Consider the following 25,780-nt stretch of genomic DNA (forward strand, 5'->3'; position numbering starts at 1 on the left):
TAGCGAAGGGTCTGAATAAGGTATTTCAATGACTTTTTTTCAGATTGTGCTTTGTCATTATGGGGTATACTGTGTGTAGATTGGTGAGGGAAAACATTTCATTAAATCCATTTTAGAATAAGGCTGTAACGTAACAGAATCTGTATAAAAGGAAAGGGTCTGAATACTTTGTGAATGCGCCGTATATTCTGAAAGTAACGCATTGCCAACTATAGTTATTGTTCCTCAAATACAAAGTGTAATTAGTTAGGATACCTTGTTACTGAGTCAAGTAATCATATTATTGTACCACATTATGTTACTGACAAGTTAACCCACGATCCTGGTGAAATGGACGTCAATATGCCTGAATAAAACGTTTCCAAGAGGAACCTGGCTGTCTGGCTGGTTAAATTGCGCCAATGGAAGTTTGGTTTAGAAAGTATTAATTTATGCAGATAGAAAGTGAATGGATTTCTGGAGGAATAAGACAATTTAATAAAATCGTCGTAATTCATACTCATTAGTACATTTTCATATTAGAATATAAAAAAAATGTACTTCAGGTTTCATGAAGAGGGGGAAAAAAATATTCTGTCAACATTAGTTAGATACGCACATAACTGACCGGCTTGGCAACAAACGCCATTATGACATCAGGGTCTGTGTCCACAAGACATCTCAGAAAAGGTTCTAAGAATCCTGTTAAAACCCGTTAAGACTATTAAAACTCCCAGCTCAGAGGACGTTTTAGGATGACGTTAGAACACTGCCCAGACAAACTGAGCCCAGAGTTAAATCAACTCATACAGTGGGGCAAAAAAAGTATTTAGTCAGCCACCAATTGTGCAAGTTCTCCCACTTAAAAAGATGAGAGAGGTCTGTAATTTTCATCATAGGTACACTTCAATTATGTCCGACAAAATGAGAGAAAGAAATCCAGAAAATAACATTGTAGGATTTTTAATGAATTTATTTGCAAATTATGGTGGAAAATAAGTATTTTACAGGCCTCTCTCATCTTTTTAAGTGGGAGAACTTGCACAATTGGTGGCTGACTAAATACTTTTTTGCCCCACTGTACATTTCTGCATATTGCGTCTTTAACATAAACCCTAGATGCCTTAAATTGCCCAATTTGTAGGCATATATTTTTTTAAATAATGTGATTGTGCTCCAAAGGGATTACTCGGAATAAATCACATGATGTAGGTAATTCAATAATCAAAAGAAAAACATGTTTAATTAGCCTAGTGGTCATAAATATTTAGGCATATCATGTGAAATTTACAAAAACAAAGAAATAGGCCTTGTGAAATCATTGTATAAAGAGCGAGAAATACTGTTGCATGTATTATTTCTGGATTGATCATCATATCATATAGAAATATCAAAACATTCTTTGAACAACTCCAAACCAATTGCATGTGGTGCAGGAACCACTGACCCACTGCCTTTTTCTATTACCATGACACCTGCTGGTAACTCTTAACTGGTCAGGACAGCTCATGAGGTCTCCTAAATATCTGTCCACTAGGTGGAACTCATGACTGAAGAGGCTTCATGCATGGATTAGATTTTTACCCATAAGAGTAGGAGTAAATTGTCTCTATTCTCAGCACTTACGACACATTTTCTACTCTGATACACATTGTGGATACGGTCCCAGGATTTGGCACTGCACTGTGTATTGCCTTTTGATGTTCTTTCAGTAATTTAAAACTCTTCCCACACCAAGAGCAGTTGTAAAGCTTCTCTGCTGAATTAGCTGATGTTTCTTTAGGTCTTCAGTATGACTGAAGCGCTCCCCACACTGGGAGCAGTGAAAAGGCTTCTCTCCTATGTGACTTCTCTGACGCTCCGGAACCGCGACAACATAAGTATTTATTAAACCTCCCGCTATGGGCTGGATGTGTCAATGTGTAGTTCATCCACGCGTGATCTATGAGCATAATTACTGTCCTAGTTTGATAGGAACCGTTTTCTCCACATTTCCCCCCACGTGGGCCAGTCCCCTAGTAATTCAAGTTCCAGCCAATGCGCTTCAGTCCCTCGCCATTTGAGTAATAGCTAGCAAAATGCACACACAGCAAAGCGAGAGAGCGAAATGACTCGGCGCACATATGTGACGTAGTATGACATTATTTGGGGACCACTTTTGGCTCAAGAGCCACTTTCATAACTATTGGCTAAAAAGTTCCAGAACATATCTAAGTTTCATACATCACTGAAACTAACCACATGTAGAGAGCAATGGTAAGGCTTGTCTCCTGTGGGAGTTGGCTGGTGAGTCTTTAGTTTATGGAACAGGCTGAAGCTCTTCCAACACTGACAGCAGTGGTAAGGCTTGTCTCCTGTGGGAGTTGGCTGGTGAGTCTTTAGTTTATGGAACAGGCTGAAGCTCTTCCAACACTGACAGCAGTGGTAAGGTTTCTTTGTGAGAAAGCTTGTGTCTATTTAAGGTTTGTAAAAGAGAAACTCATCCCACAAACAGCAGTGGAAAGGCTTCTCTCCTGTAAGAGTAAGCTTGTGTCTATTTCATGTTCTTGGTGTCTGAAAAATCTTCCCACATTGACCTCACGGGTAGGGTTGCCAACTGGCCCTTATTAGCTGGGATGTCCCTTATATTGGGCTAAATTGGGTTGTCCCATACGGGACCTCCCATGTCCCGTGTATTCATCCAATCACAGTATAGCGTAAACGCGCCAATTCCTGTAAGTAATTTATGTTGTTGTTCGGTCAGTTTGGCATATCAAGGAAATCTGGATAAAGCTGAAAAAAAGAAAAGACTGTGCAGCTACAACAAACAACGGGAAGCAAAAAAATACCTGGGTTAAGCCCGTCAGTGGGGACTCGACGAAGGTTTTCTGTACTTTATGCCGTCGGGAATTCTCAATTGGCGGTGGAAGTGAGAATGACCTAACTCAGCATGCATCCACAGAAATGCAAAGGAAGGCCACACTAGCTAAAGGTGCTACAGTAGCGATATGGGTGCATTCTTCGTGGCGTCTACTGCGGAAAATGACAAAATCGCGGCAAGTGAAGCCTCTTATTTGAAAAGTTATTATTATTTTTTTGCTGTAAAGGTTGAAATTGTGATTTCTTTGATCATTTATTTTGCGGTTTATTCACATACGTTTACATAATGATACAGTTTTAGTAAAGCTATAGAATAAATGGAATATAAAAATGTTATGCATTTCCAATTGAAAATAATATGAATATACACTGTCCCTTATTTGGCAGTGAGAAAGTTGGCAACACTTATCAAGTCTTCTTTCGAGACTGTTTTTGTGTGAATCACTGACAATTGACAATGGAAGTCAAGCCTTTGGTCACCCTAACAAATAGTTAGAGACCATAAACTCACATTTAAAAGATGAAAATAAAACTGCTTATCGTCAGTTGTTTGACTGCGTAAAGGATACGCCAGGAAAAAAAACATCTGTAATATAAACTTCCGCCCGCGTTCTAAAACTGGAAGTGAAATAATTTGTGCGGCCATCAGTGAGATAACTATGTAGAAAAGCAACGCAACGTTTTCCCAATAAATAAAATATATAAAGCAATTGAGAGTGATATATACTTGATACATTGTTCAGCCAAGCATTACTGCCACTACCAGAACGCTAGATAACAAAATAGCTTTACTCTATGAAAAGGACAGCTTTAAGTGTAGGTGTTGGGCTTTTGTTTTGCTTGCTGCCGTGCTAAACTAGTCTCGGAAAATCCTAGACACAGGGCAACAGCACGAAAAGTGAGGGGATTTGATTAATGCCCAGGGTGAACCAGGTTAGCGTTGAGTGCATTCGCTTTGGAACCGGGCTGTCTCCCGGGAGTGCGCCGGGTGCCCCGTTTTGGCCGAGGGTGAAGTCTGCTCAAAACAAAAGTGCCGTAGGTTAAGCAAGTGGAGTAATGAGTAGGATTCTGGGGTTTCACATGCAAAAGTGATTACTTTTGATAAAAGGCTTTGTCTGCCTTCTCAATGAAAACTAGTTTGAAAATTCAAACACATTTAATGGAAAAACGATGTATGTTTCTGAACGATGCTTTGTTGACAACATGCGGCACAGATTACTGTTCAATTGAGGGTGCTCCTCTCATACCGCTTGTGCCCCACGGGCCATGCCATAGCTGTGTTAATTTTACTTAAATAAACAACATTCAAACACAACTCCAGAGCATGAGTCTTACTCTTCTTTCACCACCATAATTTTATTTTATAATAGCTACAGTGTTAATAACATGATAGCAATTTTAAAAGGTTGTCACCCTATTCAATATACAATATTTAAACTGAAATTCTTCTTTCACTACCACTTATTACCAGACATTCAGAGTTTATTACAGGATATTCAATGATTATAACATGTTACTCTTGCATCTTCAAAGTATTTGGGGCTCTTTGTTGTGAGTTCCCTAGCTTTTCTTCAGAGCTGATGATTGCCTGAAACTCTCCCCACATTGGGAGCAGTGGAAATGCCTCTCTCCTGTGTGAGATAGCTGATGTATCTTCAGAGTTGATAACTGACCTAAAGCATAGCCATACTGGGAGCATTGGTTGGCTGGCTGGCATTGTAAATAAGAATTTGTTCATAACTGACTTGCCTAGTTAAATAAAGGTTGGTATGCTTCTTTCTTTTGTGCGTCTGTTGGTGTGATTTGAGGTGATTTTGAGATTTGAGGTTGGTGTGAATGTTAAATTGCCATACTGGCTGGAAAGGTTCGTATCCCTTGCTTGCTAGCTAGCCAACTTCAGCGAATTTACAGTCACGTCAAACAGTGCAGCTCAATCTTGCTTACTCACAGTGCTAGGGCTAATTTGGGCTCCAAATGTCCAGCCTGTTAAGATTATGCACCTAATAAGTTAAAATTAAAGTTAAAAATTAAAAAGTGTCTGAGCTTGACCAATATGTTTTTCTGAAAGTCAAACGTCCTTTTTCAGATAACACACACACACATATATATACAGTGTCTTGCGAAAGTATTCGGCCCCCTTGAACTTTGCGACCTTTTGCCACATTTCAGGCTTCAAACATAAAGATATAAAACTGTATTTTTTGTGAAGAATCAACAACAAGTGGGACACAATCATGAAGTGGAACGACATTTATTGGATATTTCAAACTTTTTTAACAAATCAAAAACTGAAAAATTGGGCGTGCTAAATTATTCAGCCCCCTTAAGTTAATACTTTGTAGCGCCACCTTTTGCTGCGATTACAGCTGTAAGTCGCTTGGGGTATGTCTCTATCAGTTTTGCACATTGAGAGACTGACATTTTTTCCCATTCCTCCTTGCAAAACAGCTCGAGCTCAGTGAGGTTGGATGGAGAGCATTTGTGAACAGCAGTTTTCAGTTCATTCCACAGATTCTCGATTGGATTCAGGTCTGGACTTTGACTTGGCCATTCTAACACCTGGATATGTTTATTATTGAACCATTCCATTGTAGATTTTGCGTTATGTTTTGGATCATTGTCTTGTTGGAAGACAAATCTCCGTCCCAGTCTCAGGTCTTTTGCAGACTCCATCAGGTTTTCTTCCAGAATGGTCCTGTATTTGGCTCCATCCATCTTCCCATCAATTTTAACCATCTTCCCTGTCCCTGCTGAAGAAAAGCAGGCCCAAACCATGATGCTGCCACCACCATGTTTGACAGTGGGGATGGTGTGTTCAGCTGTGTTGCTTTTACGCCAAACATAACGTTTTGCATTGTTGCCAAAAAGTTCAATTTTGGTTTTATCTGACCAGAGCACCTTCTTCCACATGTTTGGTGTGTCTCCCAGGTGGCTTGTGGCAAACTTTAAACAGCACTTTTTATGGATATCTTTAAGAAATGGCTTTCTTCTTGCCACTCTTCCATAAAGGCCAGATTTGTGCAATAAACGACTGATTGTTGTCCTATGGACAGAGTCTCCCACCTCAGCTGTAGATCTCTGCAGTTCATCCAGAGTGATCATGGGCCTCTTGGCTGCATCTCTGATCAGTCTTCTCCTTGTATGAGCTGAAAGTTTAGAGGGACGGCCAGGTCTTGGTAGATTTGCAGTGGTCTGATACTCCTTCCATTTCAATATTATCGCTTGCACAGTGCTCCTTGGGATGTTTAAAGCTTGGGAAATCTTTTTGTATCCAAATCCGGCTTTAAACTTCTTCACAACAGTATCTCGGACCTGCCTGGTGTGTTCCTTGTTCTTCATGATGCTCTCTGCGCTTTTAACGGACCTCTGAGACTATCACAGTGCAGGTGCATTTATACGGAGACTTGATTACACACAGGTGGATTGTATTTATCATCATTAGTCATTTAGGTCAACATTGGATCATTCAGAGATCCTCACTGAACTTCTGGAGAGAGTTTGCTGCACTAAAAGTAAAGGGGCTGAATAATTTTGCACGCCCAATTTTTCAGTTTTTGATTTGTTAAAAAAGTTTGATATATCCAATAAATGTCGTTCCACTTCATGATTGTGTCCCACTTGTTGTTGATTCTTCACAAAAAAATACAGTTTTATTTCTTTATGTTTGCAGCCTGAAATGTGGCAAAAGGTCGCAAAGTTCAAGGGGGCCGAATACTTTCGCAAGGCACTGTACATGGCCCCATTCATTCTTTCCTTTACACGGATCAGTCGTCCTGGTCCATTTGCAGAAAAACCGCCCCAAAGCATGATGTTTCCACCCCCATGCTTCACAGTAGGTATGGTGTTCTTTGGATGCAACTCAGCATTCTTTGTCCTCCAAACACGACGAGTTGGGTTTTTACCAAAAAGTTATATTTTGGTTTCATCTGACCATATGACATTCTCCCAATTTTCTTCTGGATCATCCAAATGCTCTCTAGCAAACTTCATACGGGCCTGGACATGTACTGGCTTAAGCAGGGGGACACGTCTGGCACTGCAAGATTTGATTCCTTGGCGGCGTAGTGTGTTACTGATGGTAGGCTTTGTTACTTTGGTCCCAGCTCTCTGCAGGTCATTCACTAGGTCCCCCCGTGTGGTTCTGGGATTTTTGCTCACCGTTCTTGTGATCATTTTGACCCCACGGGGTGAGATCTTGCGTGGAGCCCCAGTTCGAGGGAGATTTTCAGTGGTCTTGTATGTCTTCCATTTCCTAATAATTGCTCCCACAGTTGATTTCTTCAAACCAAGCTGCTTACCTATTGCAGATTCAGTCTTACCAGCCTGGTGCAGGTCTACAATTTTGTTTCTGGTCTCCTTTGACAGCTCTTTGGTCTTGGCCATAGTGGAGTTTGGAGTGTGACTGTTTGTGGTTGTGGACAGGTGTCTTTTATTCTGATAACAAGTTCAAACAGGTGCCATTAATACAGGTAACGAGTGGAGGACAGAGGAGCCTCTTAAAGAAGAAGTTACAGGTCTGTGAGAGCCAGAAATCTTGCTTGTTTGTAGGTGACCAAATACTTATTTTCCACCATAATTTGCAAATAAATTCATTAAAAATCCTACAATGTGATTTTCTGGATTTTTTTGTCATTTTGTCTGTCATAGTTGAAGTGTACATATGATGAAAATTACAGGCCTCTCTCATCTTTTTAAGTGGGAGAACTTGCACAATTGGTGGCTGACTAACTACTTTTTTGCCCCACTGTAGACTTGAAATTTGCATAGTAGTGGTAGTACATATACAGGAAGGAGTGGCTTCTGTCTGGCCACTCTACCGTAAAGGAGTGCTGCAGAGATGGTTGTCCTTCTGGAAGGTTCTCCCATCGCCACAGAGGAACTCTGGAGCTCTGTCAGCGTGACCATCAGGTTCTTGGTCACTTCCGAGACCAAGGCCCTTCTGCTCCAACCTCAGTTTGTTCGGGCGGCCAGCTCTAGGAAGTGTCTTGGTGGTTCCAAACTTCTTCCATTTAAGAATGATGGAGGCCAGTGTGTTTTTGGGGACCTTCAATGCTGCAGACATTTTTTGGTACTGTTCCCCAGATCTGTGCCTCGACACAATCCTGTCTCTGTCTCTCAATCCCTCCGTCATGTGACGGAGGGATTGATCCTTGGGACTGATATTAAACTAGAGGCTGTCATCTGGTGTTTGGGTTAAAGATAAGCTTCCTGTGGACAAATAGATAAGCTTCCTGTGGACAAATAGATAAGCTTCCTGTGGACAAATAGATAAGCTTCCTGTGGACAAATAGATACGCTTCCTGGATTGTATTGAAACCTTTACTTCTTCAAATTACTAAAATATTGCATTATTAGAGTGCTATCTGAAAGCAGCTAATATTACCATTCACTTTGTTACTTTCACTAGTCTCCATATCTGTTTCCTTCAACTAGGAGCCTCCCTTTCTTCCCAATAGGAAAGACCCTCTCAATCACTACTGCTAATGCACATAGATCACACTCAAACTATGTTCTGCTTTTACACTTATTGTAAGGTTAAAAAACAAACAAAACAAACATGATAACGTTCTCCTTATTGGAAGGCATTGTTTGCATTTTAGCCTAACCTAACAATGTTACTTTCTGCTTCGCACTCATTAAATGTCTTATTTTGAGATTGATATGTAATGTACCGAAATTATAAAATACACCAGCCAACTCAGAAGGGGAGATGTAAACTTTGGAGGGAGCTTCCTTTTTAAGGTAACTCTCGAGACTAGAGTTTCTTTCTGGGATCAACAGTTATTATAATGGAATCTGCCTCTCATACTCATCAGTGCCAATGGAAGCACCTTTACCCATGTCAGGCATGTTTCACCAATTTGTTTAATAAATGTTATTTTCAGAGTTTGGTTCAACGTTGTTAGTCATGCACAACCCCACCACCTGTGAAATGTTCTGCAAACACAGTAAAAACCCTACTGTACATAAATATCTATTTACAAGCGCCACCATCCCTCCTTTTGACACATGGTCTTGACTATGTGGCAAGAAATTGGAAAGTACAACGTGGCATGGATGGTCTTCTCCAGTAGTCCAGCCATACACGCCAGGCGTCCTTCTCTGATGCATCAGCCGTTGCCTGCAAAGCAATGATGTCATTAGTGGAAGCAGGAACTGCTGCCATCTGTAGGAGGGAAATAGAAGATGAGGCAGCAATTTTGGCTGTGCAGTCAGCCTTAGCGTTCCCCAGAGAAAGGTTATCGTTAGAGGAAGAATGTGCCCGATTTGATTATAGAAACAGAGGACGGCAGCTGGACAGACTGTAAGAGACGAAACAAGATTACTGTGTGCAATCTGTTTTCTAGACGAGGTCAAAACCCCTCTATTCTTCCACAATGTTAAAAAAAATAATGCACTATACCAAATGCATATCTACTGTCAGTGTAAATGTTAACAGAGCTCTCTCTACTGTCAGTGTAAATGTTAGCAGAGCTCTCTACTGTCAGTGTAAATGTTAACAGAGCTCTCTCTACTGTCAGTGTAAATGTTAACAGAGCTCTTATCTACTGTCAGTGTAAATGTTAACAGAACTCTCTCTACTGTCAGTGTAAATGTTAACAGAACTCTACTGTCAGTGTAAATGTTAACAGAGCTCTCTCTACTGTCAGTGTAAATGTTAACAGAACTCTACTGTCAGTGTAAATGTTAACAGAACTCTCTCTACTGTCAGTGTAAATGTTAACAGAACTCTACTGTCAGTGTAAATGTTAACAGAGCTGTCCTTGGCCAAAATACACAAGCTCTAGTCAAGCCAAATAGTTCTGCTGCCTGTGCAATCGACCAAAGAAATGAAGTCTGGATTGTCTAACGGGGTGTCTCTCGAGTCCAACCTATGGCTACAATCAACTACAGTCATGGTCTTCACCGGCATCTGCTGTAGGGAGAAGAGTTGAAGGGTTAAGAATTGTACATAGTTTCAGAGTAACATATGGGACATTGTCAACAGGATAGTCTTGCACGTTTTTGCCTGTGTAATAATTGTGTGCACAGCATGAGGCACATGTACGGTCAGAGGAGACATTGCCACAATATCAGAACTTGGCAAAAACAGTCCAGACCAACTTCACTCCTCTCCATCTTTCTCCCATAAACACAGTCCTGCAGCGGTTGAACTAATTCATTGCCTCTAATCTATCTTTGGAGAGGGCGCAACCCTCAGAGGTAATGTCATGACCCAAATATTTACCGGCGCTCCAGCATGATTGCATTTTGATAGATTACAAAAATAGATTACAGGCTTTCCCTAAACCTGTTATGCCCTCTCCAAAAATAGATTACAGACAATTTAATCTTTCCCTAAACCTGTTATGCCCTCTCCAAAAATAGATTTCAGACAATTAAAGCTTTCCCTAAACCTGTTATGCCCTCTCCAAAAATAGATTACAGATAATTAAAGCTTTCCCTAAACCTGTTATGCCCTCTCCAAAAATAGATTACAGACAATTAAAGCTTTCCCTAAACCTGTTATGCCCTCTCCAAAAATAGATTACAGACAATTAAAGCTTTCCCTAAACCTGTTATGCCATCTCCAAGAATAGATTACAGACAATTAAATCTTTCCCTAAGCCTGTTATGCCCTCTCCAAAAATATATTACAGACAATTAAATCTTTCCCTAAACCTGTTATGCCCTCTCCAAGAATAGATTACAGACAATTAAAGCTTTCCCTAAACCTGTTATGCCCTCTCCAAGAATAGATTACAGACATTTAAAGCTTTCCCTAAACCTGTTATGCCCTCTCCAAAAATAGATTACAGACAATTAAATATTTCCCTAAACCTGTTATGCCCTCTCCAAGAATAGATTACAGACAATTAAAGCTTTCCCTAAACCTGTTATGCCCTCTCCAAGAATAGATTACAGACAATTAAATATTTCCCTAAACCTGTTATGCCCTCTCCAAAAATAGATTACAGACATTTAAATCTTTCCCTAAACCTGTTATGCCCTCTCCAAAAATAGATTACAGACAATTAAATATTTCCCTAAACCTGTTATGCCCTCTCCAAAAATAGATTACAGACATTTAAATCTTTCCCTAAGCCTGTTATGCCCTCTCCAAATATATATTAGACACTTTCCCTCTCCCCTCCCAGGTCACCCAATCAGCTGCTTCCATCACTTCCTTCATCCAAACACCCACATCTTTCCATTGTGTTCCAGGAGCTTTTGATAAGCTACAATGGGGAACAGAGCCAGGGACTTCATACAGACTCGTCTTAGTATCCGTCAGCTCCAGCTGCTATGAAGTCTTCTCCTCCTTATATCCCATTCATGGTTATCTCGACCTTCCCTTTTTGTATTGACCATTGTGTTGGTATTCAGGGTCCACTTCGCATGAGGGAACAGCAGCAGTACAATGTAGGTATTCAGGCACTTTTATTTGATTTATTTCACCTTTATTTAACCAGGTATGCAAGTTGAGAACAAGTTCTCATTTACAATTGCGACCTGGCCAAGATAAAGCAAAGCAGTTCGACACGTACACCGACACAGAGTTACACATATACAGTCAATAATACAGTATAAACAAGTCTATATACGATGTGAGCAGATAAGGGAGGTAAAGGCAAAAAAAAGGCCATGGTGGCAAAGTAAATACAATATAGCAAGTAAAACACTGGAATGGTAGATTTGCAGTGGAAGAACACTTCCCAGTGAGCATACAAGGGGGAAGGGAGCGATTGCTCTCTCAGCTGTCCCTCAACATGTTGGTCATTCAGGTGCCAAGCATAGTGTTAGGTTCGAATTTTTAGAGTAAGTAACCGCCGCACCACATAAAAAAAAAATGTAAAGTTAATTTTAGGTTTCGGTAACCCCTATACTAATTCCTCGTCCACCCTTTCATCCATTTTTAGAAATCTATTTCCGAAAAAGACGACATCAAATGTTTCATGAGATCAAAAAAACAAAACAAGGCTTTCTGAGTTTTAAAGGAGTGTTTGGCCATATAATTTGTTAACTTTAGAATACAAATAATATATTGAAATGTTATGTTTAATTCAATTTTATTTAAATATATTCCAATGTATAACTTTTCCGTATGGGTTTATCAATTGATGTATGCTATAAGGTAGAATTGAGTAATATATGTTAGTGTTTTGATTACATTTTTAACCTATGCACGCCTTTTTTCATGTTGAGAAGTACGTCGTAAGCCTTAGACAACTAAGTATCGTAATGTTAATACAATCACAGAAAAAGCTCATCTGAACTTCAAAAATCATTTTTTTCACAATTTACATTTGCCTGAGAACATTCTAAATGCACCAAAAATATATCCTGAAGTGAGATTACGAGGAGCATCATCAGCCACAATGCTCTAGCCATAGAGTTTACCATGGATCTATCGATACTCGACTGGTCTGGTCTGTGTGTGATGACGGCATAGCATACATTGGATCCAAGCAAAGAATGAGCAGCTAACCCTAACTAGATCAGTCTTCCAACATAGTGGGAATTTCTACATTCAAACTCCAAAATACAGTTTAAAACTGATCTCAAAACAACGTTGTCGAAGGAACATCAAGCGAAAGTCACGAGGTATACTTCTTGTTCAGGTTGGACAGAGACGCGCTGGCCTGTTAGCTAGCTAACGTTAGCTCTTCTACTGTAACTGGTAGGTAGCAAATGTTCTGTAAATCACAGCTGGCCTGGGCAATTGTTTGCTGCCTATATTCGGAATGCACTGTTTCAGTTTCAATTACTCAATATTTTGGACAAAAACGGACGAATGTAACTAAGGCTGGGAATGTCAATACAATCAAACTAGCAATGATCACAAGGCAGTTATAACGTGGCTAATAGGCTAGCGTATCTGTTTATGTGGCAAGTTTAAAGCACGGAGCCTCATTAGCTAGCTGCTGGGAGGATGTCATGTCATTGGAGGAGTGGTTGAGTGACCGATTTTTAACCCCTCATCGTTTTTCGGTGGCTACAACTAGATCCAGGTGTCATTTGGTTAGCTAGCAAAAAATGTGATTCACTTTGCTAGCTAGCTATGCTGAACTTGAACGACTGCTATCCAGTAAGCATATCTCTAGCGGTCGTAGAAGTCGCTCTGGCTATCTACTCCGATTTCAGAGCAGTCTGCGCCTGATGCAGAATAGTTGATGGATTTACCAACACGCAACACCAGCTGAATATATTGCTTAGGAATTTTCACAAATGCCTTATTCTACATCATTCCCAGACATTCATTTTTTTTTTTTTTAATTTCACCTTTATTTAACCAGGTAAGCTAGTTGAGAACAAGTTCTCATTTACAACTACGACCTCACCAAGATAAAACAAAGCAGTGCGACACAAACAACAGACTTACACATGGAATAAACAAACGCACAGTCAATAACACAATATAAAAAAATTAAGTCTATATACAGTGTGTGCAAATGGCGTGAGGAGGTAAGCCAATAAATGGGCCATAGTATCGAAGTAATTATAATTTAGCAGATTAACACTGGAGTGTTGGATGAGCAGATGATGATGTGCAAGTAGTGATACTGGTGTGCAAAAGAGCAGAATAGTAAATACAAATAATATGGGGATGAGGTAGGTAGATTGGGTGGGCTATTTACAGATGGACTATGTATAGCTGCAGCGATCGGTTAGCTGCTCAGATAGCTGATGTTTAAAGTTAGTGAGGGAAGTCTAAGTCTCCAGCTTCAGCGATTTTTGTAATTCATTCCAGTCACTGTCAGCAGAGAACTGGAAGGAAAGGCGGCCAAAGAGGTGCTGGCTTTGGGGACGACCAGTGAGATATACCTGCTGGAGCGCGTGCTACGGATGGGTGTTGTTATCGTGACCAGTGAACTGAGATAAGGCGGGGCTTTACCTAGCATAGACTTATAGATGACCTGGAGCCAGTGGGTCTGGCGACGAATGTGTAGCGAGGGCCAGCCGACTAGAGCATACAGGTCGCAGTGGTGGGTGGTATAAAGGGCTTTGGTCACAAAACGGATGGCACTGTGATCGACTGCATCCAGTTTGCTGAGTAGAGTATTGGAAGCTATTTTGTAGTTGACATCGCTGAAGTCGAGGATCGGTAGGATAGTCAGTTTTACTTGGCGGCGTGAGGGAAGGAGGTTTTGTTGCAAAATAGAAAGCCGATTCTGGATTTGATTTTGGATTGGAGATGTTTGATATGAGTCTGGAAGGAGAGTTTACAGTCTAGCCAGACACCTAGGTATTTGTTGGTGTCCACATATTCTAGGTCAGAACCATCCAGAGTAGTGATGCTGGTCGGGCGGGCGGGTGCGGGCAGCGAACGGTTGAAAAGCATGCATTTGGTTTTACTAGCATTTAAGAGCAGTTGGAGGCCACGGAAGGAGTGTTGTATGGCATTGAAGCTTGTCTGGAGGTTAGTTAACACAGTGTCCAAGGAAGGGCCAGATGTATACAGAATGGTGTCGTCTGCATAGAAGTGGATCAGGGAATCACCCGCAGCAAGAGCGACATCGTTGATATATACAGAGAAAAGAGTCGGCCCGAGAATTGAACCCTGTGGTACCCCCATAGAGACTGCCAGAGGTCCGGACAACAGGCCCTCCGATTTGACACACTGATCTGTCTGCGAAGTAGTTGGTGAACCAGGCTATGAAAATGATCATATTTAAGTGCTCGCTTGTCAGAATTGTAATTTAAAAAGTGTCATTCTTCCTGGGGGTGTACAGTTGTGGCTAAAAGTTTTGAGAATGACACAAATATTAATTTTCACAAAGTCTGCTGCCTCAGTTTCTGTGATGGCAATTTTCATATACTCCAGAATGTTATGAAGAGTGATCAGATGAATTGCAATTAATTGCAAAGTCCCTCTTTGCCATGCAAATTAACTGAATCCCAAATAAACATTTCCACTGTATTTCAGCCCTGCCATTAAAGGACCAGCTGACATCATGTCAGTGATTCTCTCGTTAACACAGGTGTGTGAGTGTTGATGAGGACAAGGCTGGAGATCACTCTGTCATGCTGATTGAGTTTGAATAACAGACTGGAAGCTTCAAAGGGTGCTTGGAATCATTATTCTTCCTCTGTCTACCATGGTTACCTGCAAGGAAACACGTGCCGTCATCATTGCTTTGCACAAAAAGGGATTCACAGGCAAGGAGATTGCTGCCAGTAAGATTGCATCTAAATCAACCATTTATTGGATCATCAAGAACTTCAAGGAAAGCGGTTCAATTGTTGTAAAGAAGGCTTCAGGGCGCCCAAGAAATTCCAGCAAGCGCCAGGACCATCTCCTAAAGTTGATTCAGCTGCGGGATCGGGGCACCACCATTACAGAGCTTGCTCAGGAATGGCAGCAGGCAGGTGTGAGTGCATCTGCACGCACAGTGAGGCAAAGACTTTTGGAGGATGGCCTGGTGTCAAGAAGGACAGCAAAGAAGCCACTTCTCTCCAGGAAAAACATCAGGGACAGACTGATATTTTGCAAAAGGTACAGGGATTGGACTGCTGAGGACTGGGGTAAAGTCATTTTCTCTGAATCCCCTTCCCGATTGTATGGGGCATCCGGAAAAAAGCTTGTCCAGAGAAGACGAAGTGAGTGCTACCATCAGTCCTGTGTCATAACAACATTAAAGCATCCTGAGACCATTCATGTGTGGGGTTGCTTCTCAGCTTAGGGAGTGGGCTCACTCACAATTTTGCCTAAGAACACAGCCATGAATAAAGAATGGTACCAACACATCCTCCGAGAGCAACTTATCCCAACCATCCAGGAACAGTTTGGTGACGAACAATGCCTTTCCCAGCATAGTGGAGCACCTTGCCATGAGGCAAAAGTTATAACTAAGTGGCTCGGGGAACAAAACATAGATATTTTGGGTCCATGGCCAGGAAACCCCCCAGACCTTAATCCCATTGAGAATGTGTGGTCAATCCTCAAGAGGCAGGGGAACAAACAAAAACCCACCATTTCTGACAAAGTCCAAGCATTGATTATGGAAGAAGTGGCTGCCATCCGTTAGGATGTGGCCCAGAAGTTAATTGACAGCGTGCCAGGGTGGATTGTAGAGGTCTTGAAAAAGAAGGGTCAACACTGCAAATATTGACTCTTTGTATCAACTTCATGTAATTGTCAATAAATAAATGCCTTTGACACTTGTGAAATGCTTGTAATTATACTTCAGTATTCCATAGTAACATCTGACAAAAATATCTAAAGACACTGAGGCAGCAGACTTTGTGAAAATTTATATTTGTTTCATTCTAAAAACTTTTGACCACAACTGTATATGAACAGATTTTAATATGATTTAATGTTGATAGAAAGCTGTTACTTGGCTCGAACCCGGGTCTCATCGCGCTCTAGTGGCTCTTTGTGGCCCTCCACTTCGGTTGTCAGCTAAACAGTGTTTCCTCCGACACATTGGTGTGGCTGGCGTGTTTATTAGAGCTGTTTGGCGGGTCATGTTTCGGAGGATTCATGACTCGATCGTAATTGGATATAAACTAAATTGGGGAGAAAAAGGGTGTGTTAAAAAAAAGGGAAAAAAATAAGAAAATTAATACTTTTGCCAAAATGTATTCTCTGAACATTATCTCAAGTTCCCCCATTAGTCTGCGATGCGCTGCACTACAAGTCACAGCAAGCACTGCCACCCTGCTGCACATCAAACGGCAGTGCATTGCCCCACACACGAGTGCACTGTCTCATATCAATACTAACGGCACGGACCAAATCTTCTACCGGACAGAAAGTCTTAATGTCCACGTTTCGGTTCCAACGAGTTATTGTTGTAACCTACAGAAAAGGTAATGTTAGTTATCAAAAATTCCCACGCGGGTATAAATTACTACTAATCGGTTACCCAAGTGAGTATAAATGAGTCAACAGTTGAGTGAAATTACAGCCTGATCCGCTCTCACGATAATTTTCAATCCTAATGATAATATCTAACAATTATTTAAGCGCTGAGTAATCCCCAAGGTTTGTAAGACCCTGGGTTTAATAATAATTAGGCAAAGACTCAGCTTATGCAAAAGGCCCGTAAAGTTTATTCACGAGAACGTTCTAAAGTCCACAATAGAAAGACATGCCATTTTATAACTCACTCCCTACTTACGCACATACCTCCACACAAACAGTAGATAGCCTACGCACATACATACACACGAACAGTAGGTGGAATGTATCCTTCCCCTGGTTCTCACCACTGTTTATCACTAGCAAACTGGCAGTTCCATTCCCCTGAGATTAGAGGAACCTTGACAGGACTCCCTGTCCTGCCGTAAGTTTCTCAGAGTTCTAGCCAGGTCAGGTCATACACAGTTTAATTGTTCTCGGGATCTTCTTAGTCACACAAACACATTTCTAATTGTCTCGACCAAACCTTATCAGACTGAAGTTTATCGTTCTAATTCATTATACATGTTACAGAATCGAATGATTACTAATAGTTACGTTTGTCTAATTATTCGTTATATCTGTTACATAATGTCATAGTTACGTGTCAGGGTGGAATTGTTTAGTCATTACCTTTTTAAGCATATAAATTCCCCTATCATCCGCTCCCATCGATGAATTCAACTTCAATTGCTTTCATGTGTCTGTACAGTTTCACTCTGTTGCGTGCAGTAAAACAGACACATGCCCAAGGTGACCGCGCTTAAAATACCCACATGCAGGACAACAGGATGATTTTGCAGGTGAATTGTGGAACGGTGTAGCCGACACTAATAAAACCATTTGGCAGCATTTACATATGCATTTACATATGCATTTAGATCTCATTGAATTACTGTCTCTGTCAGCAAATTAGAACACATGGTGTTAAACTACACATCCTTCCTGTATTAACTTCAAGTACTAAAGGTAATGATATGGACAAAGGAATCTAGCCTGAGAGCATATTTCTGTCCTGCCCTTTTGGTGCAGGACATGCAATGTCCATGGCATTTTCATTGCAAAAGTCCTGATCTTCTCAAAATATGTTTGCCGGGTTGTGTCCAGTCCAGGGGGGATGCTTTCACATCTCTGGGAGGAAGGACGACAACGTTGCACAGCAGCTGAAACCAAGTTCCATCTGAGTGAAAACTCCTTGGCCACAACAACACCAGGCTCCAGACAATTAAAGGAGGAAAGCAGACTAAAATAGACAAATAGACATTGCATACCAGAAATAACATTAATTAACCCATTATTTTTATTTATTTAACTAGGCAGGTCAGTTAAGAAAAAAATCTTATTTACAATGACGGCCTACCAAAAGGCAAAAGACCTCCTGCGAGGACGGGGGCTGGGATTTAAAATAAATAACATATATATTATATATATAGGACAAAACACATCACGTCAAGAGAGACAACACAACACTACATAAAGAGAGACCTAAAGACAACAACATAGCAAGGCAGCAACACATGACAACACAACATGGTAGCAACACAACATAGCAGCACAATACATGGTACAAACATTATTGGGCCCAGACAACAGCACAACGGACAAGAAGGTAGAGACAACAATACATCACGCAAAGCAGCCAGAAGTGTCAGTAAGAGTGTCCATGATTGAGTCTTTGAATGAAGACATTGAGATAAAACTGTCCAGTTTGAGTGTTTGTTGCAGCTCGTTCCAGTTGCTAGGTGCAGCGAACTGAAAAGAAGAGCGACCCAGGGGTGTGTGTGCTATGGGGACCTTTAACAGAATGTGACTGGCAAAACGGGTGTTGTATGTGGAGGATGAGGGCTGCAGTAGATATCTCAGATAGGGGGGGAGTCAGGCCTAAGAGGGCAGGACAAAAGTGAAGTGTTTCTTGTTCACCCTTGATCATCTCCCGGAGAGCACGTTTATGTTGAAAGACAAATTCCAGAAAAAGGGGTTTAAAACATTAATTCATCTTATAGATTGTTATTTCCTGTTGACCTCTACAGCTGTACTAAAATGTCCTGTACACACTTAACCTGCTTCCAGTCCAACAATGGCAGTGCAGACAAGATTACTAGCTAGATTTAGCAAACATTTAGCTTCATAATTACCAGCTGCCTAGATGTAAGTGGTATTCATATAGCTAGTTTAACATGCAAGGAAAAACGACCTTGACATCTATTGTCCAATAGCTAGCTAGCTATTTATTGATAATTTCATTCTGGCTCGCTAGCTAACCAACTTAGCATGTGTCCCTAATCACTTAAAATGGGGTTTGATTAGCATCATGTTCAACTAGCTAGCTACTGACAATAGCCACTGTGGTGCACAGTGGCTATTGTCAGTAGCTAGCTAGTTGAACATGACAAACATGAGAAAGAGGATCGTCAAGCAGGGCTTAGCACATCAGCTATCAACCTTAACAGCAGAATGCGGCTGGGCAGCTCAGCTAGCTAGCTGGCTACAACTTTACCTGTATGCAACTGTCTATCTAACTAGCTATATAGCGAACAATAGCTAGCAATGAAAACAACTTTTTGATACAGTTGAGACAATAACGTATGTAGCCATCTTAGCATTTTAACTGTAGACTCTTACCGGTGTATGGATAATGATGATTCACGGCAGACTGAAACACTTCCAAAAGAATCCTTCCCACTCGGCTTCAACCAGTCCAGACTGCTTTAGCCACAAAAGACAGAGCTGCGTCGATACCAGCAGCTGTATTCAGGACAACACTGGTATTGAAAGCTGTAGCTACACGCTGCATGTTGTCCGTGATGAACATATAATTAAATCCAATGGACCTTTCAAATATCCACAGTAACAGAGATCAGGAGGTGCCATTTGACAGAGAAGCTTTCCACCCTATTAAGCGCCATCAACAGCTCGATTTAACAAGTCTGATTGTGCTCTAGACTTCCCTTCTCTCAGCGTGACCAGGGCAGCGGCAGTCTGACCACAAAGTAACCCTTTTAGGCCCCACGTCTTCCAACCACCCCAACACCACCCCAACACTACCCCAACACCACCCCAACACTACCCCAACACCACCCCAACACCACCCCAACACCACCCCAACACCACCCCAACACTACCCCAACACTACCCCAACACCACCCCAACACCACCCCAACACTACCCCAACACTACCCCAACACCACCCCAACACTACCCCAACACTACCCCAACACCACCCCAACACTAGCCCAACACCACCCCAACACTAGCCCAACACCACCTCAACACTAGCCCAACACCAACACCACCCCAACACTACCCCAACACTACCCCACACCACCCCAACACTACCCCAACACCACCCCAACACCACCCCAACACTAGCCCAACACTAGCCCAACACTAGCCCAACACTAGCCCACACTACCCCAACACTACCCCAACACTACCCCAACACTACCCCAACACCACCCCAACACCACCCCAACACTATCCCACACTAGTGCCAACAACACAGCAGAGAACACTGAAACTGCATCAGACATCTGCCTCCCCTGGTGTATCTGAAACCGGGGAACATGTATCCCTGCTCTCCCACTGCCTGGGTTCCCCTGTGAAGATCCTCAAGTAGGGACCCCATGCCTGCTGTAATTGAAATGGTTCCCTTCCACAGATCTCTCTATATGATGTCATCTTAGTTCCTAGGTATTAATCAAACTAAGGCAAAACACAATAGATGTAAACCACCATGTCATCTTGACATGCATAGCCTTTTCATGTCATTTTGTGACTATACCAACATGAATATTTAATTTAAACATGCCTGAATATTCCTAAACTAATTTAACACTCAAAGTAAAAAGAAACAACATTTTAGGGTGAAATGACAGATGCAATCGTTAATGTGTTCTAATCTTTCATTTTCATTACAGGTCATCTAACTGAACTATATCAGTCTTGACATTGACTTCATTGCTGTTGTTGCCACGTGAGCAGGACAACATGAGTGGAGAGAGGGAAACGTTGATGGATGAAATGGAACAGAGTTTATACACTTTAACCAACGACAATTTACGCTGCCTGTGTGAACGCAGTGGAATCGGTGGCAAGGATGGCTCTGATGTTCAAGGAAACAATCACCATCACTCATTGTGCCGTAAAATCCTGGAGGAACTTTGGGAAAATGCAGATTCAATGGAATCGGAGGAGCAGGGAATGTCTTGGTTACTCCAACTGAAAGAGGACATCAGGAAGATACAGGAGGAGGGTATCAGTGCACCTTTGAGTCCCAGCCAATCCATTGATGACGATGCTGTAGACTGTGATGAAGACGAGAACCAGAAGGACATGGATTGGTTACCTAGCAAAAGGCTGAAGGGGGGACCCATAAGTCCCAGCCAATCCTTTGATGACGAGGATGCTGTAGACTGCGACGAAGAATGTGTGGAAGACAGAGATTTGTTGCCTAGCAAAGGGCTGGAGGCAGAACCAGCACCAGAGATACACACACCAGAGCAGAGAGAGAAGAGAGTGAGTGGGTCCCCCTCTCTGTCCTCTCCTGGTAATGCCTTACTGTTGGGTCTGAAGAGAGTGAGTGGGTCCCCCTCTCTGTCCTCTCCTAGTAATGCCTTACTGCAGGGTCTGAAGAGAGTGAGTGGGTCCCCCTCTCTGTCCTCTCCTGGTAATGCCTTACTGCAGGGTCTGAAGAGAGTGAGTGAGTCCTCTCCTGGTAATGCCTTACTGCTGGGTCTGAAGAGGGTGTCTGTGCGGCTGGTCGACTGCAGGAAAACACCAGGGTTGAGAGGAACTGCTGGAGGAGGAGACGACGAGGAGGAGGAAGGAGACGAGGAGGAGGAAGGAGACGAGGAGGAGGAAGGAGACGAGGAGGAGGAAGGAGACGAGGAGGAGGAAGGAGACGTGATTCATCAAAGTAAGTGCAGCAGGATACCTTTTGTTTGGTTCTAAGTACCATTGTGAAGTTTAGTTGTCTAATTTACAGTGCAGTTTGATATCAACGTTTTGTAAGTTACATCAATAAATTTTTTCATTGTAGATTCGTTAAACATAGAGCACAGTGACATGCAGTGCACCCCTCTGCCCTCTCACATCACTCCATTACCTCTCTCTGCCTCTGCCACATCTCTCTGTCTATCCTCCCTCTCTCACATCACTCCGTTACCTCTCTCTGCCTCTCCCCCATCTCTCTGTCTATCCTCCCTCTCTCACATCACTCCATTACCTCTCTCTGCCTCTGCCCCATCTCTCTGTCTATCCTCCCTCTCTCACATCACTTCATTACCTCTCTCTCTCTGCCCCATCTCTCTGTCTATCCTCTATCTCTCACATCATTCCATTACCTAGCCTTAACAGGAAGTCAGTGTAGAGGCTATCGCTGGAGTAATATGATAGTTATTGTTTTGGTTCTAGTCAAGATTCTAGCAGCCATGGTGTTGCAGAATTCTATAGTAAGAGAGACTGCAGATTCTTAAAAAAAAAACAATTTAGTATAAGATTTGCAAAAATGAAGCAATCAACCATCACTAAGAGTAGTTAAGTGTTGAAAGCTCAACGAACAAAGTTATCTATCTCCTCTTAAAGTAAAGTACATCCTTTTATCTTTGTGACAGTTAGCAGATGCGCAGCATCAGGCCCTGGGAACAGAGTTGTAAAAAGTAATTTAGCTTGTCTATGTAGATCAAGATAGCTGATATCGCCACCATTCTCTGTTCCTCCCTGCACTTCCCACATAGCTAAATTCCTGCCGATCGTAAAAATCTCTTAAGTAAAACAGCATAGTATGTCTAATTAAACAGTATAGTACATAATGAATATTACATTTCCACCACAGTGGTTAGCAGCAGTAACTGAAGTGCATGTAGTGCTTATCTGGGTAGCAATGTTACAAAGATGGGGTATAGGGTAACGCTGATGTCCTACCGTTTTATTTGAGACGACTGTACAACCATTAAGATTAATTGTCAGATCAAACAGCAGATCTCTCTGTTTCTTGGGACCTAGAACTAGCATCTTCATTTTGTCACAGTTTAAAAGTAAAACATTTGACCCCATCCGCTTCCAGGGTAAACAATTTTGGTGCTTCAACATGTTTCATCAAAATTTACAGCAATGTGTTGTCCGCATAGCAGTGAAAGTTGCCATTGTGTTTCCGAATGACATCACCAAGAAATAGACTAAATAATGGTCCTAAAACAGAACCTTGAGGAACACCCCGAAACTTACAATTGATTTGTCAGAGGACAAACCATCCACAGAGACAAAATTATATCTTTCTGACAACCAAGCAAGAACTTGTCCATGTTAGACCAATTAGGGTTTCCAATCTCTCCAAAATAATGTGGTGATCGATGGTGTCAAAAGTGGCAGTAAGGTCTAGGAGCACGAGGACAGATGCAGAGCCTTGTACAGGCTTCCTTCTTTTCACTCTGTTTTCTCCTATCACAGCCATTAGTCTTCAATTCCCGAGCAGTTTCCTTCCTCTCCGGCAACCGCGTTAGGAAAGACGCCTTTATATTTGTAGTGACTGGGTGTATTGATACACCATCCAAAGTGTATTTAATAACTTCACCAGGCTCCAAGGGTTATTCAAGGTCTGTTTAAAATAAATATTATACTCCTGAACTTATTTAGGTTTGCCATAACAAATGGGTTGACTGAAGATTTTTCACCTTTTAATTTTTTATTAATTTGTAAAAATCTCTAAAAAGATCATTCCACCTTGATATTATGGGGAATATGTGTGTAAATTCAGGCTGTAACACAACCAACGTGGAAAAAAATCAAGGGGTGTGAATACTTGGAAGGGACTGTAACACCTCAGTATTTTGTCACTTTCTTCTGTTGGACAAACTGTATTCACTGTTTGTCTCTTTCACACAGGAGAGAGACGTGGCAACCATGGATCTTCTGGGGAGCCTCAACAACAACCTCATGCTGACAACACAGACTGGAGTCTCCCCACATCAAACCACCTCAATAAACAACCGCAGAGACATACAGGGAAGAAACCACACCACTGCTGCTCTGAGTGTGGGAAGACTTTCGGCTGTCCAGCGACACTCAAAATGCACAGAAGAATCCATACGAGAGAGAAACCTTACCGCTGCTCACAGTGTGGGGATACTTTCAGTCAAAAAATGACTCTTAAGATTCACCAGCAGATGCACACTGGGAAGAAACCTCACCACTGCTCTGACTGCGGAAAGAGTTTCAGTGTTTTATCAAGCTTGAAAATCCATCAAAGCACCCACACCGAAAATAAACTATTCCAATGCTCCAAGTGTGGGAAAGGTTTTGCAAACAACCACTATCGAAAAATACATGAGAAAACGGTACATGAGCCTCCTGCAGAAAGGTCTTACCACTGCTCTGACTGCGGGAAGAGCTACAGTTTTTTATCAACCTTCAAAAACCATCAAAGAAAACACACAGGAGAGAAACCATTCCAATGCTCCAAGTGCAAGAAAAGTTTCGCTCAGAAATCCACTCTGAAAGCCCACGAGCAAACACACATTCCTGCTGCAGAAAGGCCTTACCAATGCTCCTACTGCGAGAAGAAGTTTTGTATTTCGGCATCCTTTAATTTCCATATGAGAATGCATACTGAAGAAAAACCATTCCAATGTTCCGTCTGTGGAATGCGGTTCATTCACGCCAGTTTACTGAAAGCACACAAATATAAACACAAGCCCTCTGCCGAAAGGCCCTTCCACTGCTCTAAATGTGGAGCGTGTTTTACTACAAAAGGTAATCTTAAATTTCACCAGCTGACCCATGACCGGGGAGAGAGAACTTACCGCTGCTCTGAGTGTGGGCATTGTTTCTCTCATCCGATATATCTGAAGAAACACCAGAAGAGACACAGTAAAGAGAAGTCCATTGTCTGCGACCTGTGCGGGAAGACCTTCAACCATCCAAGCAACTTCAGAACGCACATGAAGATACACCAAGGAGTGAAACCGTACCACTGCTCCGACTGTGGCAGGAGCTTCATATTCCGCCAAGGTTTAACAACACACCAGCGTGTGCACACCGGCGAGCTGCCTTACGTCTGTGATCAATGTGGAAAGAGATTTTCTCAGTACAATTCTTTGGTGATACACCAGCGAACCCACACCGGGGAGAAACCTTACCCATGCTTTGTCTGTGGGAAGAGCTTCAGTCGGTCACAAAACCTGGCTGCACACAAGAGAACTCATACCGGAGAAAAGCCTCATGCCTGTGATCAGTGCGGGAAGAGGTTTTCCCGAACCGACGCACTGGCTGTACACAAGCGCACTCACACTGGAGAGAAGCCTTACAGCTGTGATATATGCAGGGAGACATTCACCTATTTAGTAGCTATGTTGAAACATAAGAAAGGACATTGACATCCTGCAGGTGATGTACTCTGTGCTGAATGTCCTCAAGACGATTCTAGCTCTGTCTATGAATAGAGAATAACTTTGTTTAACCTACAGAAGACATCAATTTGTTGTTTTGCTTACAATCTAACCCCCAGAGAGAGAGAGAGACACAAACACTCACACACGCAGACAAACCCAGAGGGCGGCAGGTAGCCTAGCGGTTAAGTGCGTTTGACCGGGAACAGAAAGATCGCTGGTTTGAATCCCCGAGCCGGCAAAGGTTAGGAAAAAAATCTGCTGTTCTGCCCTTGAGCTAGCCAGTTAGTACCCAACAACAACTGCTCCCTGGGCACATATGACGTGGATTAAGGCAGCTCGCCGCACCTCTGTGATTCAGAGGGTTTAGATGCGGAATGTTGAAGGCGTTTAGTGGTGCAACTGGCTTGTTATCCCTCATTTCCTTTCCACCCAGAGGAATTGGGAGCACAGAGTGGTTTTTGAGAGTGGTTACTGTGGTTTTTGAGAGTGGTTACTGTGGTTTTTGAGAGTGGTTACTGTGGTTTTTGAGAGTGGTTACTGTGGTATTTGAGAGTGGTTATGTTTCCTCCGCATTGGACTGAATCACAAAACAAGGATTTGTGCCTTTAAATTGTCTGAAATCACAGTGTTGTGTTTTATACATACACACCTGACAGGTGTAGGATCA

At 42.1% G+C, this 25,780-nt stretch overlaps 1 protein-coding gene across 3 annotated transcripts; it reads left to right on the plus strand.

Annotated features, from left to right (window-relative positions):
- Positions 1-12,207: 12,207 nt before the first annotated feature.
- LOC110494875 (oocyte zinc finger protein XlCOF6) lies at positions 12,208-25,523 on the plus strand. Of its 3 annotated transcripts, XM_036948830.1 has the most exons (4): positions 12,208-12,499; positions 20,644-21,410; positions 21,459-21,641; positions 23,609-25,523. In XM_036948830.1, exons 2-4 carry the CDS (start codon positions 20,714-20,716, stop codon positions 25,096-25,098), a joined length of 2,370 nt encoding a protein of 789 aa, XP_036804725.1. In that variant the 5' UTR covers positions 12,208-12,499; positions 20,644-20,713; the 3' UTR covers positions 25,099-25,523. The 3 variants fall into 3 exon arrangements, with proteins under 3 accessions (XP_036804725.1, XP_036804723.1, XP_036804724.1); XM_036948828.1 differs by having other exon boundaries at positions 20,644-21,641; XM_036948829.1 differs by having other exon boundaries at positions 12,208-12,423; positions 20,644-21,641.
- Positions 25,524-25,780: the final 257 nt, after the last annotated feature.

Source organism: Oncorhynchus mykiss, chromosome 17 (genome assembly GCF_013265735.2).
Source record: "Oncorhynchus mykiss isolate Arlee chromosome 17, USDA_OmykA_1.1, whole genome shotgun sequence".
In the NCBI taxonomy this organism is placed as follows: Eukaryota; Metazoa; Chordata; class Actinopteri; order Salmoniformes; family Salmonidae; genus Oncorhynchus; species Oncorhynchus mykiss.